Source organism: Mobula birostris, chromosome 1 (assembly GCF_030028105.1).
Source record: "Mobula birostris isolate sMobBir1 chromosome 1, sMobBir1.hap1, whole genome shotgun sequence".
NCBI lineage: Eukaryota > Metazoa > Chordata > Chondrichthyes > Myliobatiformes > Myliobatidae > Mobula > Mobula birostris.
The window spans coordinates 197,569,322-197,590,358 of record NC_092370.1 but is presented as its reverse complement, the minus strand read 5'-3'; the positions used below and the strand labels follow the sequence as shown (position 1 = coordinate 197,590,358).

At 39.9% G+C, this 21,037-nt stretch overlaps 2 protein-coding genes across 2 annotated transcripts in view; one reads left to right on the top strand and one right to left on the bottom strand.

The window, feature by feature from the left end:
• LOC140202743 (mitochondrial import receptor subunit TOM20 homolog) overlaps window positions 1-10,271 on the top strand; it is a 19,409-nt gene extending 9,138 nt beyond the window's left edge. The window contains exons 2-5 of the mRNA XM_072268012.1: window positions 6,767-6,816; window positions 7,901-7,982; window positions 9,593-9,735; window positions 10,071-10,271. Of these exons, the coding sequence (XP_072124113.1) occupies window positions 6,767-6,816; window positions 7,901-7,982; window positions 9,593-9,735; window positions 10,071-10,124 (329 nt within the window). The 3' untranslated portion in view covers window positions 10,125-10,271. The remainder of the gene's footprint in view (window positions 1-6,766; window positions 6,817-7,900; window positions 7,983-9,592; window positions 9,736-10,070) is intronic.
• timm9 (translocase of inner mitochondrial membrane 9 homolog) lies at window positions 10,054-21,037 on the bottom strand. Its single transcript, XM_072268027.1, has 4 exons — window positions 20,887-21,037; window positions 13,389-13,466; window positions 13,183-13,278; window positions 10,054-10,562 (listed from the first exon to the last, which is right to left on the bottom strand). The coding sequence occupies exons 2-4, from the start codon at window positions 13,425-13,427 to the stop codon at window positions 10,425-10,427; spliced, it is 273 nt and encodes a 90-aa protein (XP_072124128.1). The 5' UTR covers window positions 13,428-13,466; window positions 20,887-21,037; the 3' UTR covers window positions 10,054-10,424.

Below are 21,037 nucleotides of genomic sequence, written 5' to 3'. Positions count from 1 at the left end.
CATTGTGTAATTGTGACCATTTATAATGGTGAACAACTTTTGAGCTTCATATAACTTGTAATCCTGTGAGTTAGTCTGTACGGTTCCTCATAAATGTATTCAGCCCGCATTACTTTGTTCATGTAAATGTGTAGTACACCTAGGGATTTTGATCAATTTAACTGAGAATTTTTATTTGTGAATCACATGCTCATTTTTTTTCACAGTAGAACCTCCCTGAAAAACAGGGAAAATTGTAAAACATGCAAAACACTTCATTTAAAAAAAAAACCCTTAATTGTCAGCAGTTCAAAATTACTCATCCCTCATTCCTCGGCTCTTCTTTGAACCACCTCTCACAGCTATTATAGTCAGTAGTTTTTGGATGTCTGGTACAGTGTAATGGAGCAAGATTTGTCCATTCCTTCTTGCAAATTTGCTCATGCTGTGCCAGGTTAGTTGGAGAGCAGCTGTGGACAGCAATCTTGAAGTTTTGCCAGAGATGGTCGATTGGATTAAGGTCAGGACTTTGCCTGGGCCACTCAAAGACATCAATTTTCTTCTTTTGGAGCCACTACATGGTTGTTCTGGCAGTGGGCTTTGGGTCGTTATCCTGCTGAAAGATGCACTTCTTCCCCAGTTGAAGTGTTCTGGCATAAGTGGCAGGGGCTGCGAACAGGAGTGAAGAGACTCAGGATAGGAGGGATGGTAAAAAGCAAAGGGAGCATGCAGTCAGACTGTCAGGAAGGGCAGGCAGATGATAGGACAAAATTGCAGCCTGCAGGGTGAAAATCAGTGCTTCAGGGATGCAGAATCAAAAAGGGTAGCAAGCACAGTACTCAATGGATGATCTTGTTGCACTATTGCAGATTGTCAGGTATGATGTTGTGGCCATCACGGAACATGGCTGAAGGATGGTTGTCGTCGGGAGCTGAATGTTCAAGATTACATGTTGTATCGGATGGATTGCAAGATAGGCAGAGAGGGTGGTGTGGCTCTGCTGGTAAAGAATGGCATCAAATCAGTAGAAAGATGTGACATAGGATCAGCAGATGGTAAATCCTTGTGGGTTGAGTTAGTAAACTGCAAGGGTAAAAGGACCCTGATAGCAGTTACAGACAGACTTCCCAACGGTAGCTGGGACGTGGACCACAGATTACAACTGAAAATAGAAAAGGCGTATCAAAAGGGCAATGTTATGATAGTCATGGGAGATTTCAACATGCAGGTCAATTGGGAAAAGTTGGTAATGAATCTCAAGAAAATGAGTTTGTTGAATGCCGACGAGATGGCTTTTTGGAGCAGTTTATTGTTGAGCCTACTAGGGGATCAGCTACACTGGATTGGGTGTTATGTAATGAACTGGAGGTGATTAGGGAGCTTAAGGTAAAAGAACCCATAGGAGATGGTGATCTCAATATGACTGAATTCAACTTGAAATTTGATATGGAGAAGGTCTGACGTAGCAGTAGAGGAGTAAATGAGTAAATGAAAAAGGAGATGGCTAAAGTAAATTGGGAGGAGATGCTGGCGGGGTGACAGCAGAGCAGCAATGGCATGAGTTTCTGGGAAAAATGATGAAGGTGCAGGACATGTGTATTCCAAAAATGAAGAAATACTCAAATGGCAAAATAGTACAACCATGGCTGATAAGGGAAATTCAAAGCTAATGTAAAAGCAAAAGAGAGAGCATACAACAAAGCAAAAATTAGCTGGAAGATAAGAGGATTGCGAAGCTTTTAAAAATCTACAGAAAGCTATCGGGACTTTGAGACTTTTTTTACTGTGCCCATGGTCTGCTCTTTATCAAATTACGGTATTGCTTTGCACTGTTGTAACTATATGTTATAATTATGTGGTTTTGTCAGTTTTAGTCTTGGTTTGTTCTGTGTTTCTTGTGATATCATTCTGGATGAACTTTGTATTATTTTTTAATGCATGCATTTCTAAATGACAATAAACAAGGATTGAGTGTCCTCATAATCTTAAAAAAAAAGAAGCAACTAAAAGAATCATTAGGGAAAAAGAAATATGAAAGCAAGCCAGCAAACAATATCAAAGTGGATAGAAAAAGATTTTTCAAGTATGTAAAAAGAGATGAATGGATATAGGACCACTAGGAAATGAGGCCAGTGAAATAATAATGAGGGACGAGGAGATAGCAGATGAACTAAATGAGTATTTTGCACCAGTTTTCACTGTGGAAGACCCTAACAGTGTGCCAGATGTTGAAGGGTGTGAGGGAAGAGAAGTGAGTGCAGTTACTATAACAAGGGAGAAGCTGAGACTAAGAGTACACCCTCTCCTCGTTATATGCGAGGGATACGTTCCTCGAAGTTGACGCCTAATGTGAAATCGCTTAATCCTGTGAATAATTATTTAAATAGAGAAAATAGGGATGTGTTCCAGAGAGCTTCCTAAATGTTTTTTCTCTAATTTATTCACATTTTTATACCAATACAACACAAAAGCAGTACTACAAGACAACATTTATATTATATTTAATCAATTTAAGGTAATATTCAATGTAATAAATCATAGAAAGTTAACATCCTCTGGTGTACAGTACTCACCAACAGTGGCAGGTCTGTTCGCTCCCGGAGATGAGTGGTGGTTGTGGTGTCGGGCAGCTTTACACAGATAAGGTGGATGGTTGTGGTTGTCAGGATAATATCAAGCACAGCAAGGGGTGAAGGAAGACTCACAGAACTCTTTGAACTGCTGGCAGAAGGTGTTGCCGATTTGCATAAAATGATGAGGGTTGTTTGCTTGGCAGCATTTTGTTTTAAATTTGCTTGTAGGGAAGAAGGGTTGACGGCAGGGAACGACTGAAATGCTGACTCCATTCGAAACTTGGGTCCATGTCCATTGCCATTTGTGCCAAGTGTTCCGACTTCCACCATTCCCTTACCGTTGGTAAACTCCTGGGATTTTCAAAATTGTCTGTTGCTTGCAGCATCTGAGAGATAGGTCGCCGTAAAAAAAAATACGTACGCCTTGAATGTGGATCACACCGGTCGAATGGTTGAATCAGCAATGTTGCGTTAGGCGGCAGGAAATGCACTGTTATGTTAGGAATGCTGTCCAAATGTTTAGGATAGGCTGGCGCATTGTCAAGCAACAGAAGAACTTTAAAGGCAAGATTCTGTTCTGGGCAGTAGCGTCCCAGAGCTGTGTTACCTTCAGCTGATGCCATGCTGTTTATAATTTCCAACTTTTTTTTCAAGTGTTAAAGCGGTTCTCTGCTGCTCGGCTGACAGCCCAAGACATGACATCGGACGCTTAGGAGGCATAGTTAAATATTTCAAGCGCAAAATCACTGCACCGTAGGTAAAACCAACAGAAGTTTGAGATCGCGCATCCACACCTTGCTAAAACCAATGCGAGAGTGACGGGAGAGAGATTGTGAGGCACGCGCACCTGACTTGTTTGGCGGGAAGCGGTGCTTCTCGTCCCAACAGTGAGACTGTGAGGTGTGTGCACGTGACTCGTATTGGCGGGAAGGCAGTGCTCCTCACATAACTGTGAATCCGCATATAACGAGGATAGGGTGTACATAAGTCATCCGGACCAGATGAACTGCTCCCTAGGATTCTGAAAGAGCTGAAAGAGGTAGCGTGAGAGATTGTGGAGGCATTAGTAAAGATCTTTCAGAAGTCAATGCACTCTGGTATGGTGCCAGAGAATTGGAAAATTGCAAATGTCACTCCACTCTTTTAAGAAAGGAGGAAGACAGCAGACATGAAATTATAAACGAGTTAGTGGTTGGGAGGATGTTGGAGTTAATTGTTAAAGAATGAAGTTATGGAGTACTTGGTGCCACAGGACAGGATGGGACAAAGTCAGCATGGTTTCCTGAAGAGAAACTCTTGCCTGACAAACCTGTAGGAATACTTTCAGAAGGCCTTTGACAAGGTGCCACACGTGAGGCTGCTTACCAAGTTAGAGCCTATGGTATTACAGGAAAGTTACTGGCATAGTTAGAACATTGGCTGATTGGTAGGAGACAGCAAGTGGGAATAAAAAGATCCTTTTCTGGTTGGCTGCCAGTGACGAGTAGTGTTCTGCAGGGATCAGTGTTGGGATTGCTTTTATTTGTGCTGTATATCAATGATTTAGATAATGGAATATATTGTTTTGTTGCCAAGTTTGCAGATGACATAAAGATTGGTGGAGGGGCAGGTAGTGTTGAGGAAACAGGTAGGCTGCAGAAGGACTTGGACAGATTAGGAGAATTGGCAAGAGAGTGGCAGCTGAAATACAGTGTTGGAAAATGCATGTTCATGCACTTTGGTAATAGAAATAAATGTGCAAATGATTTTCTAAGCAGGGAGAAAATCCAAAAAATCTGAGATGCGAAGAGATTTGGCACTCCTTGTGCGGAACACCCTAAAGCAGCGGTCACCAACCACCGGGCTGCAAAGTATGTGCTACCGGGCCACGAGGAAACAATATGATTTGACGATATGAAACAATATGAGTCCACTGCACATTTCCTCATTCCCTGTCACGCACTGTTGAGCTTGAAATAACCTACCAAATCATACCAAATAACACAAAACCTAAAATAACACTAACATATAGTAAAAGCAGGAATATGATAAGATAAATACACAGCCTATATAAAGTAGAAATAATGTATGTTCAGTGTAGTTTCACTTAACAGAATTGGGAAGATTAAGCCAAAATGGATTTGTAGAAAAAAAATCGACACGTACACACATGCACACACTGGTGCCCGCGCAAGGCTTCATGGTCATGGTAGTCTATTTTTGGGGGTAAACACAAGTGTCCCGTATTTGACTGCTACTCTTGTCCCTTATTTGGGAGTGAGAAAGTTGGCAACCCTACTTCCTACTTGAACAACCCCCCCCCCCCCCGTCGGCCGCTCTGCAAAAGTTGGCAACCCTACTTCCTACTTGAACAACCCCCCCCCCCCCCGTCGGCCACTCTGCAAGAATATTATCAATATTAAACTGGTCTGCGGTGCAAAGAAGGTTGGGGACCCCTGCCCTAAAGGTTAACTTGCAGGTGGAGTTGGTGGTGAGGAAGGCAAATGCAATATTCACATTCATTTCAAGAGGTCTAGAATACAAGAGCAGGGATGTGATGCTGATGCCCTATAAGGCACTTGTGAGGCCTTACCTTGAGTATTGTGAACAGTTTTGGGCCCCTCATCTTGGAAAAGATGTGCTGGTATTGGAGAAGGTTCAGAGGAAGTTCACAAGGATGATTCCAGGAATGAAAGGGTTATCATAAGAGGAATGTTTGATGGCTCTGGGTCTGTACTCGCCGGAATTTAGAAGGATGAGTGGGGAATCTCATAGAAACCTTTTGAATGTTGAAAGGTGTAGACAGAGTGGATGTGGAAAGGATGTTTCCCATGGTGGGGGAGTCTAGGACAAGAGGGCACAGCCTCAGGATAGAGGAGTATCCCTTTAAAGCAGAGTTGCAGAGAGATTTCTTTTGCCAGAGGGTGGTGAATTTGTGTAATGTGTTACCACAGGCAGCTGTGGAGGCCAGGTCATTGGGTATATTTAAGGCAGAGCTTGATAGGTTTTTAAATTGGACATAGCATCAAAGATAATGGAGAGGAGGCCAGGATGTAGGGCTGAGGAGGGGAAAAAAGGATCAGCCATGATCGAATGGCAGAGCAGACTGGATAGGCCAAGTGGACTAATTCTGCTCCTATGTCTTATGGGCTAAATGAACAGGTTTTTTTAATCCAGGACACCTCAAAATTTTAGCAGCATTCATATTCTCATCAATTCTGACCATATTTTTACTCCCTTCTTCTGAAAAACATCCCCATTGCATGATGCTGCCTCTACTGTACTTTACACTATTGATGGTGTTATCTGGCTGATGCACAGTATTAGATTTAATGCTGAGGCCAGAAAGTTCCACTTTAGTCTCATCCAATCACAAAACCTTCCACATCTTTACAGTATCTTGGTAATGCTTTGCAAAGTCTTTACAGGCAAGGATTCTTTTTGTGCAAGGTCTTAGTGATGGCAGAGCAATGAACTTCATCTCTAGTTGCAGCCACTGACTTCTGCAGGTCACATAGAGTGACTGTTGACGTCACAGTAGCCTCTCTTACAAGTGCCATTCTTCTCCACTGACTAAGTTTAGAGGGGCAGCCTGACATGGGCAGCGTGGCTGTGGTTTCATAGTTTTTCCATCTTTCACAATGGACTGCAGTGAGCTCCAAGGTATGTCCAGTACCTTTCAGATGGTCTTATTCAGTTCCCCAGATTTGTGCTTCTTTATGATCATTTCCCTGACTTGTCTTGAATACTCTTTTGTCTTAAGTTTGGTTTGGTCTGTTGGAAATCTACCATACTATTGGATCTTGCAGAGAGATGGGGTAATTCATTGAAAACAGGTGATCCTCCAATTTTCTACATCAACAAATTGGGTGAGTTGGTAAGGTAATATAGAGTAATGCACCTGAGGAAAGTTAATGTAGTAATTACAAAGGGGATGAATAGTTTTTCAGCCCCCAGTTTTTTTTAAATTTTAGTATATTGTTGACAGGTTTTGGAATTTTTCTTATGATTTAACATGATGCACAATGTTTTGTAGATTAGCCCAAACAAAATCCTACTTCAATATATTTTAAATGTAGAAAATGAGACTGTAAAATATGCAAGTATTTGTGGGGGCTGAATACTTTTTCAAAGCACTGCAAGTCCCTTTACATTGACTTTATTTGTGCTTACAAATTCTAAAGTCATGTTTCATGTTACATTGTTTACATTTGTTTTTAAATAACTTACTTCAGGAAGAAGAAAACAGAAACAACAGGATAAAGCAAATGATTGTATTGGCAAGGTAATTCACCCTTGTATATTGGCAAGCAGTATAATGCATAAATTCACGAGAATTGTGTATGTATCGTATCCGGTTCTGATGCATCACCTGATCACACTTAAGAATAGACAGTGCTGCTTACAGTAGTTTTATTTGGGATATCCAAGGGGTAGGGGCAGGAAGTACTTAAATTACATTGAGGGTATGCTTTGGCTGAAGTGTGGAGGGACAATACTTGAACTGCATTTAACACTCAATACGTGAATGATGATAATGAAGTAGTGTTTCTAAACAGGCTGTTTGATAGCCAGTTCTGAAAGAGTAGGAATTTCTTCATCCTATTAACAAGACCAGAGCTATTGTATTCAGTCCTTGTTGAACTTCATTTCACTGTTTGAAAGTGAATTATATTTCTCAACTTTGGTGTCAAAGGTGAACCTCGATGTGCTTCAAAAAAAATGCTTCCATGCTCTCACTAACAGCAGTGACTTCCTTTTCCTTAATATCTTCATTTGAGCTTTTTTTTAAACCCTTGGACATGAGTGTTTTAAACTATCTTTATCTTTTCATATTTCAAATTAAAACTCACTTTCCTTTATTTGCATCCGATCCTATCCATATTGCTTCTGAGCTTGCAACATTTTGTTTTTAAAATTCTCAATCTTGTTTATGGTTCCTTTGAGGACCTTCTCTCCTTTTGTCAATTCTATGACTTTGAAATAAATGTCTTCTTCCAAATTTGGCTTCTTAATCACCCCTGATTAATTACTGCATGGTTGCTGACTGTGCATTCAACTGCTTAAAATGTCATGCTCTGGAATAAACCCTCCTAAACATCTTTACTTTTTTCTACTCCTACTTAAAACAGCCTTTGGGACGTCTGCTCATCTTCCCCAGTCTTTCCTCTGATGTTGGAATAATTTGCATATTCATACAATAATTTGTGTATTAATACAGATTTTCATTGTAGCTTAAATTAATGATTGGTTAAAATTTATTACTTACGTGTATAAAATGAAACTTTATATAACTATAATGCACTCTTCACATTTAAGGTAAATATCAGTAGGCATGTATGTTTCTCAATGTCACGTTGTAATTTCAGTTACCTGACTTAAAAAATGTTGAAGCAGTACAGAAGTTTTTTCTTGAAGAGGTCCAGTTGGGAGAAGAATTGTTGGCAAGAGGTAAACCTGGATTGTTATTGTTCATTATCTACTTCAAAAGCCAGAGCAAATTTTGTTCAGATACTGTTTGATTGCCTAAGTGTTGCCCCAATAACACTATCAAAACCATCCAAGGTCAAGCAGGCCACTTGTCTGACACCTCAACCATCAAGTCCAACTCCCTTTCATAATCCATGTACCATGTCTAATTTGTATCATCTGTATTTGCTTATGTGAAAACAGAAAATGCTGGAAACACAGTAGACCAGGCAATATCTGTGGGAGGAGGAAGAGAACTAGAGGTAACATTTCAGGTCAAAGACCCTTTATCAGATGTTAACTGTAGTTCTCTTGCCACAGACGCTGCATGATCTGTGTATTTCTAGCATTTTCTAATTTATCAGATTCAATATCTGCAGTTTTATTGGTTTCTAATGTATTTACTTCAGGTCTTTCACTTTTAAGACCCTGGTTTCATATTGAACTAATCTAAAAAAGTAAACTACAAAGGCATGGACTCTGAATTGATTGTAAAATGACATTTAAAAACATTAAATGTTTTTAAATGTCATTAAAAAACATGCCAGTTGACAAATTGATAAATGTATTGTTTACAAGTCAACGTCCAAGGTAAAGTAAAAATTAAATAAGTGAACTGGTCTATTAGTGGCCATCAAGAGAAGTTTAAAATGTTATTAATGGTAGCAGGAGGTTTATGATATCATTAGGGGAGGACATAGACTTTGAAAAAGGGTGAAGTAGAATCTGACAGTTGTCTCCTGAAAAACAGAGGTGGCCTTTAAGTTTCCGTAAATCACTATAAAGGATATGATTGGTAAAATGTAATGTGAGCCCCTTAAAGATTGAGATAGGAGAAGTTGGTGCCACAAAGATGGTGGATGTACTAGTTGTCATATTCCAAATTTTCATAGATTTTTATCATAAAAATTAGTGAATGTAACTCCAGTACTGAAAAGAGGAAGAGAGAAAGCAGGGAAGCAGGTTAACCTGGCTTCAATAGTAGAGAAGTTGCTGAAATCTATTGTGAAGAATATATTTTAAAGAAGTGACAAAGTAGAGCTCTTGGGGGGAGAAAGGTTTTAAAAGACACACTTAATATTAGATTTCAACATTTTTCCTATTAGTGAAAGAGGCTAATAGCTGCTAGATGCAGTGCCCCTTGTCTACCTGTCTTATTTATCATTTTGACAAAGTGGAAAGGAAACTTCCCTGTTCATCTGTGCAGGTATATTCAATTTGAATCAAGGAGCAGGTGGAGATTTCGTTCCTGTAGTTGTTGAGATTGGATTAGACAGAATGTACTGCAACTCTGATATGGTTGACTATTTAATTTTTTAAAAAAAGGTTGGTTACTGTAGGTGGAGTTGCTTGGAATTCAAACTAGTCTCTTTAAAAATAGTTTTATGGAAATCAATATTATTGTGCTAAAAGCTTAGTCGTCCTACATATTATTGGAATGACCTAATTTTTAAAAAACCATAGAACGTGAAATTGACAGAAAGGGCACGTTATTTCCATTCTCTATTTAATAATTTGACTGGAATTACATCATTGATCATCTTGCAGGACCATGGTTTTAATCAATGCACCACTCTTCACTCATTTTTCAGGTGACTATGAGAAAGGAGTTGATCATTTAAGTAATGCCGTGTCAGTATGTGGCCAACCACAGCAACTATTGCACGTTCTCCAGCAAACGCTACCACATCAAGTGTTCCAGATGCTTATCCAAAGATTGCCAGTTGTTAGACAGGTTTGATGGGATCCCTTTCTTTCTCCATACCTATTCAATTATTTTCTTCAATATCTAGCATTTACTGATTGTGATTTACTGTCTTCTATTTCTTTAAACATCTCGTGATTTCAAAAATGAGTCAACATAATTTAAATCTTGATTCTATTTACCAAAGAAATTATTCTGAATCATGTTGACTATTTTGAATTAAATGGTTATTTTGAAAGCAATAAGTATGTGTCCTATTGATGTCAAGTAGTGTAAAGTGCAAATTGTATTTAAACAACTTTTTTCAAAAGAATATAATGTGTAATTTATGATATTTTTAATAATTTCTCTTTCCCTCCTCACAGCGTTTTCTTGCAGGAATGAATGCACAGAATTTGGTAGATGATGATGTTGAATAAAATATTTACACTTTCTTCGGCTCCAACAAAGTTTATTCCATCATTGTGAACTCCTAACTTCAGTGATTTAATGTTGAATTAAGTTTACAAACTAAGTCAAAACTGTACCATTAACTTTCAAAATAAAACAGAAACCTTGGTCCATCAGTATATTGTATTCCTGTTTCTATCTACTTTCACTTGATTATAACACTCATTTCACTTGGAACCAGCATTGTGTACATTAAAAATGTGGTCATTCTTCAGCTAATACAAGTAGCTTACACTCCATTTATACCCTACCTCCCAAATGGTCCTTTGTTATACACGAGGTTGGCTAATCAGTCCTGCTTTTGCTGCTAATGCTTCATTTTGTTGAATATGATATTCTTGAAAACGCATTGATATTCTTTGGGTCATCTTCAAATATTTTTGAAGGCAGTGTTCTGAACAAGTTACCTGAATTTAAAATAAAAATCAAATTTTGCTCACAAAAATGAAGTTAGCATATTCTGAAACTTTCTGCAGTATATATTTTAGTGTAAAAGTAAAATGTGCACAAATCTTCAGAACAATATTTGTAAATTTTCCCCATTTTTTGGGATTTGGTGTTCATTGGCAAGACAAGTATTTATACCTCATTTCTAAATGTCTTTGAAGTTGTGGTGGAATGCTGCTATTGGACAGATTGCTCAAAATATAGACTCAGGATTGATGAAGAAAGAGCACATTATTTCCAGGTAAGGTTGGTGCTGGACTCAGAAGGGAAACCCTAGGTGATGGTGTTCTATGTGCCGATTGTTTTCTCGGTGGTAGAGATAATGGATTTATGAAGTACTGTTGGAGTAGCCTCAGCAAAGTATTTTTGCAGATGGTACATGCTTCAGTCACCATATCTATGATATCTTCATATATATTGCCTCTGGCGATGACCTTTGCATCATCAATGGGGACAGGAGAGGTCTGGAGGATTGGAGTGTTGCAGATATTGTTCCCTTATTCAAGAAAGGGAGTAGAGATAGCCCAGGAAATTACAGACCAGTGAGTCTTATTTCAGTGGTTGGTAAGTTGATGGAGAAGATCCTGAGAGGCAGGATTTATGAACATATGGAGAGGCATAATTTGATTAGGAATAGTCAGCATGCTTTGTGAGAGGCAGGTCATGCCTTACGAGCCTGATTGAATTTCTTGAGGATGTGACTAAACACATTGATGAAGGTAGAGCTGTGGATGTAGTACATATGGATTTCAGCAAGGCATTTGATAAAGTACCCCATGCCAGGCTTATTGAGAAAGTAAGGTGGCATGGGATCCAAGAGGACATTGCTTTGCGGATCCAGAACTGGCTTGCCCACAGAAGGCAAAGAGCGGTTGTAGACGGGTCATATTCTGTGTGGAGGTTGGTGACCAGTGGTGTGCCTCAGGGATCTGTTCTGGGACCCCTACTCTTTCTGATTTTTATAAATGACCTGGATGAGGAAGTGGAGGGATGGGTGAGTAAATCTGCTGATGACACAAAGGTTGGGGGTGTTGTGGATAGTGTGGAGGGCTGTCAGAGGTTACAGCAGGACATTGATAGGATGCAAAACTGGGCTGAGAAGTGGCAAATGGAGTTCAACCTAGATAAGTGTAAACTGGTTCATTCTGGTAGGTCAAATATGATGGCGGAATCTAGTATTAATGGCAAGACTCTTGGCAGTGTGGAGGATCAGAGGGATCTTGGGGTTCGAGTCCATAGGATACTCAAAGCTGCTGTGCAGGTTGACTCTATGGTTAAGAAGGCATATGGTGCATTGGCCTTCATCAATTGTGGGATTGAGTTTAGGAGCCGAGAGGTAATGTTGCAGCTATATCGGACCCTGGTCCGATGTTGCCTGGTTTGGAGAGCATGCTTTATGAAAATAGGTTGAGTGAACTTTGCCTTTTCTCCTTGGAGTGACGGAGGATGAGAGGTGACCTGATAGAGGTGTATAAGATGATAAGAGGCATTGATCGTGTGGATAGTCAGAGGCTTTTTCCCAGGGCTGCACGAGATGGCACAGTTTTAAGGTGCTTGGAAGTAGGTACAGAGGAGATGTTAAGGGTAAGTTTTTTTACACAGAGAGTGGCAAGTGTGTGAAATGGGCTGCCGACAATGGTGGTGGAGGCGGAAACAATAGGGTCTTTTAAGAGACTCCTGGATAGGTACATGGAGCTTAGAAAAATAGAAGGCTATGAGTAACCCTAAGTAATTTCTAAGGTAAGGACTTGTTTGGCACAGCTTTGTGGGCCGGAGGGCCTGTATTGTGCTGTAGGTTTACGATGTTTCTATATTTTACTGATGCCTGAAAGTATTAGATTGAATTTGATCCACTTTTTCCATTCAGCTAGTGCTGTGAAAATTCTATTGACCCTCCTCCCAGATGTATGGGAGTTTTCCAAAGGCTCACTTAATGTCAGAGAAATGTATACAATATACATCCTGAAATGCCTTTTCTTCATCGTGTGACAGTCACTGCCTTTGTTACAGACTAGACAATTCCAGCTTCTTTCATTATATTCCACATTAACATGTTCATCTAAACTCCGCTTAATGTCGTCCAACTTGTGCTTTATTTAAATTTGTTCATAAAGGTGGGTGTTGTTGGCCAATCGGTGCAAATGAAATGAATAGCTTGATAAAGTATTTTAGACAATTGCTGGCATCAAATTACTCAGGGTCTGGTCACAAAATGGATCAATTAGGTAAGAATGGTAGACATCCTTTCACAAAGTACAAAACTGAATACACAAATGAGATTTTAACATCTCTCTGGTAATTTCATGGTAACAAGACATTTTAATTCCTCTGAAAAGGTATTTTTAAAAATCCCACAAAATTGATCCACTTAAATTGGATGACTTAATGTTTAAAATAAATAGTTTATCTTGGCAAGACTGGCAAGAAGAGATCATTGGATTGCTTCACATTTGTGCAAGTTCAAACCAAAACAAGGCAGATATACCTTAAGCGATTTCATAAAATTTCGACTGAATATCTAAAGTAATTTAAATTGGGTTAACTTAAACCACTCAAGTAATAAATCAATACAGGATGTACCTCTTCTGTTTTCACATCCCTGGTTGTAAAATCCTTTACACAGTCCATAAAACAGTGCTCTGTAAGTTTGTTGTATGTACCCAGGAATTCTCTAAACTGCACATAGAAGAGAGAAAAAAATTATTAAATCCCAGACTGCCTCCATTGGAAACTCACAAATACATCAATTAACTTTCAGTAACAAGAAAACATTGGATGAAAATTACCTGTTTTATCTGGTCTGTTTCTGATATTTGTGCTGCCATTACAACAACGTTTTCAGGTCTTGGGAAACGTCACTGCATCTGGCACCAAAACAACAATTCAATATATAATTGGAAAGAGAAAGATATTAAATCTATGTATTGCCTTGGAGAACCAATTATGTCATTTAAGTAACTGATGATATTGAAAGGTTACCAAAATAGAGGTTAAATCACATGGAAAAAGAAATGAGATTGAATCTCTTTAGTTTCAAAAGGTGAAGGGGTCATGGAAATCTTTCAGATACTGTTTTAAAAGTCTCCTTTGATGCTTCCTTCAGAACAAACAATCTCTGGCTATTCAAATTCTCTCCTGGGTCGAATACCAAAAGATTAGTCATGTATCCGTTTTTGAAATCTAATCATTATCACAAAAACAATTCAGGAAGGATAACTAGAGTTTAGGTATATTCTCACCAATGTTATAGTACCTAATGTCACAAAAATGCTTATAATCTGAAACTTTAAAACAATCTGAAAATTTAAAGGAAAAAGTCTCAGTCAAGTAGCATTTGTGGAGAAATTAGAATCAGAAATCCAGAAAGATCCTACAGCAAAATCTGAGAAATGTCAGAAACAGACCTCATTTTAATAAAGGTATAGAACATTAAAAATAGGGGTGGGGCGGGGGAGGAAGACAAATGGAAAAATAAACAGGAATGGTTAAATGGTGCGGATATCCACCAGAGTGAAGGAAAACTGGAAAAAATTGTCAATTTGACAATAAAGGGGAAGAGTACTAAAGAATAAAGAAAAGTAGGCTGTGACGCTGAAAAGAATTTGAAAGCCTTTTGTATGTAATAGCAGCTGGTCTTTTGAGAGGGTTTCCCCTGCTTTATACAGCAACCTGTTCCCCAGTCACAGCATTAATGTGGAAACTTGCTAGAAACTATGGATGAAATTACTTAGAACCTTTGGAACAATATCAATGGCTAAAGGTATGAGTAAGAAAGAAAGCAGATATTAAATTGAAGATAAATCATATAGGCAACTTTTGTGAAGAGAATACTTTTTTAAAAATATATTTGTCAATTAAGTGATACACAACTTTGTATGACAAGATGAACAATCTAAATAATATAATTACCACTAAGGCAAAATATTGTCAGCACACTATTTTCAGTCATGCATACTGTATTAGGTAAAATAAGTACTTTTTTGCAGTACCTATTGCCTTCAATACCTGCTCACTGGAATACAGACAGTAAAATAAATGAACACCTAAGCTCATACTTTGTCACATTCATTTAAACAAGTTATTTGATGTTCATTAAGTAACATTATTTTTAAACCTTTTAAATCTTATTTTGTTACAAAAGTATAATTTAAATCATTTTTATTCTAAAAGAATGGATTTGTCATGAAGGTACAAGGTAGTGGTAGAGGGATATTTTTATGACTGGAGATCTGTGACTAGTTGTGTTCTGCAAAGTTCAGTGCTGGGACCTCTAATTTTTAATGACTTGGATGTAAATGTAGATGATTGGATTATTAAATTTGCAGATGACAAAGATTGATTGTGGATAGTGAGGATACTAGGTGGAGAAGTGGCAGATGAAGTTTAATTTGGATGAGTGTGAGATGCATTTTGGTAGGTAAAATGCAAGAGGCTAAGTATAGCATAAATGGCTTATGAAACTTGATGTACAGAGGAATCTGGAGGTGCGGAGGTGATTCTGAAAATTGCAACACATGGATAAGATGGTAAGGACCTAAGAAATGATTTCCTTCATCATTTGAGGCACTGAATATAAAAGTTGGGAAATCCTGTTGCAGCTGTATAAAACTTTAGTTATGCCTCACTTGATATACTGTGTGCAGTTCTGGTCACTACACTATAGGAAGGATGTGGAGGCTTTAGGGAGGATGAGAAGTAGTTAACCAAGATGTTGTCTGGATTAGAAAGTATTAATGAAAAGGAAAGATTGTTTTCTGTGGTGTATTATATAGTCGTGGAATACTACAAATAAACAGTAGTCTGTGCCAAACCGTTAATCTGTCTGGTCCCATCCACCTGCACCTGGGCGATAGTCCTCCATACTCCTCCCATCCATGTACCTATTAAATTTCTCTTCAATGTTGAAATTGACTCTGCATCCGCCACTTGTGCTGGCAGCTTGTTCCACATTTTCGCCACCATCTGAGGATGAAGAAGTTTCCCCTCTTGTTTCCTTTAAACATTTCATCTTTCACCCTTAACCCATGACCTCTAGCTCTTGTCTCACCCAACCTCAGTGGAAAAAGCCTACATGCATATACCGTATCTACACTCAATTTTGTATACCTGTATCAAATCTTCCCTCAATCTTCTACATTCTAGGAATAAAGTCCTAACCTATTCAACCTTTCCCTATAACTCAGGTCCTCAAATCCCGACAACATCCTTGTAAATTTTCTCTGTACTCTTTCAATCTTATTTGCGTCTTTCCTATAGGTAGGTGACCAAAACCGGACACAATACTCCAATTTAGTACTCACCAATGTCTTCGACAATTTCAACATAACATCCCAACTCCTGTACTCAATACATTGATATTTGAAGCCCAATGTTCCCAAAGCTTTATTTATGACCCTATCTCCTTGTGATGCCACTTTCAAGGAATTACAGATCTGTAATCCCAGATCACTCTACGCAGACACAACAGAAGTGTTCCCATGCAGGTCTGGCAAAGAGTTTTAAAAACCCAATCTCCATAAAAGAGGTATTGCCTAGTGGAGCAGTCATCGTTGGAGTAGGCTGAGGCAGAGTAGCAAGGCTTTGGTGAGAACAGCCGGAGGCAAGGTAAGTAGGTAAGTTTATTTCTTATTTAGATCTTGAGAGAATAGGGGATATGTCTGCAGAGCCAGTGTTCTGTCCTGGGGTGTCAAATGTGGGATTTCCAGGAAACTTCCAGCCTCCCCACTGGCTATACCTGTGCCAGGTGCTTCGAGATGCAGCTCCTTAGAAACTGGGTTAGGGAACTGGAGTTGCAGCTTGATGACCTTTTGGCTTGTTAGGGAAAGTGAAGCAAGGATAGACAGGAGCTACAGGGAGGTAGTCACTCCAGTTCTACAGGAGACAGGTAAATGGGTGACTGTCAGGAGAGGGAAGGGAGAACGTTAGATAGTGATGAGCACCCCTGTGGCTGTCCCCCTCAACAATAAGTACTCCTTTTTGAGGACTGTTGGAGGACAACCTACCCGGGGGAAGCAGCAGTGGCTGTGCCTCTGGCACTGAGGCTCAGAAGGGTAGGGAACTGAGGAGGATGGCAGCAGTAATAGAGTCCTCCACAGTCAGGGGGACAGGTAGGCGATTCTGTGGACACGAAAGGGAAACATGGATGGTAGTTTGCTTCCCAGGTGCCAGGGTCTGTAATGTTTCTGGATGCGTTCTCAATATCCTGAAAAGGGAGGGTGTGCAGCTAGACAGGTAGAAAAAAGGAGGTCCTGAAAAAAGGAGTTAGGAAGGAAGGAAACAGAAGCAGGACCTCAAGGGTGGTTATCTCAAGATTGTTGCCTGGATAGGAATAGAATGAGGTGACAGATAAATGTGGGGCTGAAGAATAGGAGCAGGGAGCAGGGATTCAGATTTCTGCATAATTGGGACCTCCTCAGGAGCAAGTGGGACCTGTACAAAAGGGACGGGTTGCACTTGAATCCGAGGGGGACCAATATTCTTGCAAACAGATTTATTAAAGCTGTTGGGAGCAGTTTAAACTAATATGGCAGGGGGATGGGAACCAGTATGACAGAGCTGAGGATGAACCAGCATGTTTGTAAGTAGATGATGGGTGTAACATGAATGTAAGGAAGGACAAGCCAATGATTGAGTACAAATGCAGAGAGAGCAAAGAGTTGAATTTTGCCTCTGATACAATTTAAAAAGGCAAGAATGCAGGACTGAAGGTGTTGTATTTAAATACACACAGCATTTGGAGTAAGGTGGATGAACTTGTGGCGCAATTAGATTGGTCGGTATGACATTATGGGCATCACTGAGTTATGGCTGAAAGAAGGCCATAGTTGGGAGATTAACAACAGAGGATATACTTTGTATCAAAAGGACAGGCAGAAAGGCATAGGCAGTGGTGTGGCTCTGTTGGTAAGAGATGGAATTACATCTTTAGAAAGCGGTGACATAGAGTGACAATGTTGAATTTTTGTGGGTTAAGTTAAGAAAGGGCAAAAAAAAATTATAGGAATCATATATAGGCCTCCAAATAGTAGCCAAGATGTAGGGTTGAGATTGCAAAGGGAGCTGGAAAAGTCATGTAATAGGGGTAATGACACAATGGTAATGGGGAACTTCAATATGCACAGGGATTGGGAAAACCTGGTTTGTCAGATCGCAAGAGAGGGAATTTGTTGAATGCCTACGAGATGGCTTTTTAGAGTAGCTTGTGCTTGAGCCTAATCTAAGAAAAGCTATCTTGGATCAGGTGTCGTGTAATAACCCAGATCTTCTGAGGGAAATTAACGTAAAGGAACCCTTCGGAGGCAGTGATCACAATATGATTGAATTATACTGCAATTTGAGAGGGAGGGACAGAACTCACACGTATCAGTATCACAATGGAATAAAGGGAATTATAGAGACATGAAGGAGGAGCTTGCCTATGTGGATTGGAGGAGGATGCTGGTGGGATGACAGCAGAGCAGAGATGGCTGAAGTTTCTGGGAATAGATCACAAGGTGAAGAATAGATGTATCCCACAGAGGAAGAGGTTCTCAAATGGCAGGGGTAGGCAGCCGTGGCTGACAAAGGAAGTTAAGGACTGTATAAAAGCCAATGAAAGAGCACATAAGGTAGCAAAAGCAAGTGGAAAGTTGGATGATTGGCAAGCTTTTAAAATCCAACAGAAGGCAACTAAAAAAGCTATAACATGAAATATGTCACTCCACTTTTTAAGAAGGGAGGAAGGCAAAAAAAAGGAAATTAGGCCAGTTAGCTTAACCTCTGGTTGGGAAAATGTCGGAGTTTATCATTACGGGTTTCAGGATACCTGGAGACTAATAATAAAATAAGTCAAAGTTAGCGTGGTTTCTGTAAAGGAAAACCTTGCCTGGCAAATCTGTTAAGAGTTCTTTGAGGAACTAACAAGCAGGGTGGACAAAGGAGAGGTAGTGGATGTTATTCACTTGGATTTTCAGAAGAGGTTTGATAAGGTGCCATATGAGGTTGCTTGACAAGATAAAATCCTAAAGCATTACAGAAAAAATTACATGGATAATGGAATGGCTGACAGGCAGGAGGCAGTGAGTGGGAATAAAAGGGGCCTTTTCTAATTGGCTGCTGGTGACTAGTGGTGTTCCTCAGGGGTCAGTATTGGGACCGCTACTTTTCACATTGTTTGTCAATAAGTTGGATAACGTAATTGATGGCTTTGTGGCAAAGTTTGCAGATGATATGAAGATAAATGGAGGGTTAGGTAGTGCTGAGGAAAAAATGTGATTGCAGCAGGACTTAAGACAATTTGGAAGAATGGGCAAAAAGTGGAAGTTGGAAGACTGTCGGGAAATGTACAAAAATGCATTTTGGTAAAAGGAACAATAACGTGGACTATTATCTAAATGGGAAGAAGGTTCAAGCATCAGAGGTGCAGAGGGACTTGGGAGTCCACATGCAAGACTCCCAGAAGGTTAATTTACACGTTGAGTCTGTGGTAAAGAAGGCAAATACAATGTTGACATTTATTTCAAGGGGAATAGAATATAAAAGCAAGGAGATAATCCTGACCCTTTATAAGACACTGGTCAGGCCGCACTTGGAGTACCGTCAACAGTTTTGGGCCCCAAATCTGAGAAAGAATGTGTTGTCATTAGAGAATATCCGGTGGAGGTTCACGAGGATGATTCAGGAAATGAAGGGGTTAACATATGTGGAGCCTTTGGCACTTCGGGCCTGCACTCACTGGAATTTAGGACAATGTGTGGTGATCTCATTGAAATCTATCGGATGTTGAAAGGACTAGATATGGTGGATGTGGAGATGTTTCCTGTAGTGGGGGTCTCCAGAACTACAGGGCACAGCCTCAAAATTGAGGGATGACCTTTTAGAACAGAGGTAAGGAAGAATTTTTTTAGCCAGAGAATAGTGAATCTGTGGAATGCTCTGCCACAGACTGCAGCGGAGGCCAAGTCTATGGGTATATTTAAGGCGGAAGTTGATTGTTTTCTGATCAATCAAAGCATTAAAGAATATGGCCAGAAAGGCAGGTGTATGGGGTTGAGTGGGATCAAGGATCAGCCACGATGGAATGGTGGTGCGGATTTGATAGGTTGAATGTCTTATAGTCACTGAAGTTAGGCTCACCGGCCTATAATTTCCTGGCTTATTTGTAGAACCTTTCTTAAACAACAGAACAACTTTAGCTATCTTCCAATCCTCTGGCATCCACCTATGGCTAAGGATGCTTTAAATATCTCTGCTGGGGCTGCTTCAATTTTTGCACTATCCTCCCACAGGGCCTGAGGGCACATTTTCAGGCCCTAGGGATTTATTCACCCTAGTCTGCCTCCAGACAGCAAGTCCTTCCTCCTCTGTGATCTATATAGGGTCCATGACTTTGCAGCTGCATTGACTCTGTATCCATCTCCCAAATAAAAATAGATGCAAAAAAATCCATTCAAGACCTACCCCATCTTTTTTAGCTCCATGGATAGCTTACCAGTCTGATCTTACAGAGGACCAATTTTGTGCAGCAGAGGAAAAGTGAAAGGAATGTTCCAAATCACATATTAGAAATAGTGAAAGTTTTGTTTAGATGTAAACATAGTGGACATATTGAAATTGGATACAATTCATCAATTGCAGGATGGAGGACGATTAAAAGAGAAACAACTGGTTGGTAGGGGAAGGGGAAGGCAAGTGCAAAGGAACGAAAGCTGAACTATTAGATGGAAACTTCAAACTGACAAAAAATCAGTACAGTATAGGATTTTAACAAACGTAGACATTAAAGGAAGTGAACGGATATATCGGCGCTGAAAGTGAGGTATCCAGGGTTTATGCGAAGCGGGTCACTGAAAATATGACTAACTTTCATTACGACTACAAATAGGGAAAATATAACTACAAATGGACGGGGCAGCTACACATAAAGTGGGGTCGTTGTTCTCGACAACGGAACCCTGAACTATTGAGCAGAAGCAGGTTACCCGGACCAGAAACCAAAGAAGTAAAAGGCAATTTGTTGTTAGAACTGAACGGGTCCAACAGCGTCCGTTCGAAATGAACACCAGTGGGGAGAGACCCCCGTGTCCTTCGCTCTCACTCAAACATCTGCAGTCTATCTCGTGTCTCCGGGAACCAAAAGAAGAGATCGTCCTTTGAACCTAACACACAGTTTAAACATGGTCGGCAAGCATGAAACCTCTTCCCCACAGGGCGGCCTTTCGGTGACTGCCGCAAGACGGCGGCCCTGCACCCTCTTTGCTGACCGCGCCAAACACAACCAACGCCGCCTTCATCACCATGACTTACCTAAGTCCTGCTCCCGCCGTAAATCTGGACTCGCGCTCGCACATTCACTACTACTATCGCTGAGGCAGAACAGCACGATCTTGTGTTGTTTTTAACCAGTGATCAAGGAATATTCGGCTAACAATTTTTTTAAACGATTAAAACACGTGAA

Excerpts from the sequence above, each read along its gene's own strand:
- timm9 (XM_072268027.1), bottom strand. The coding sequence starts at position 13,427 with ATGGCAGCACAAATATCAGAAACAGACCAGATAAAACAG. Across the intron at positions 13,279-13,388 it reads AAACAGACCAGATAAAACAG|TTTAGAGAATTCCTGGGTAC; the intron begins GTAATTTTCATC and ends TTCTATGTGCAG. Across the intron at positions 10,563-13,182 it reads GGGATGTGAAAACAGAAGAG|GTAACTTGTTCAGAACACTG; the intron begins GTACATCCTGTA and ends TTTTAAATTCAG.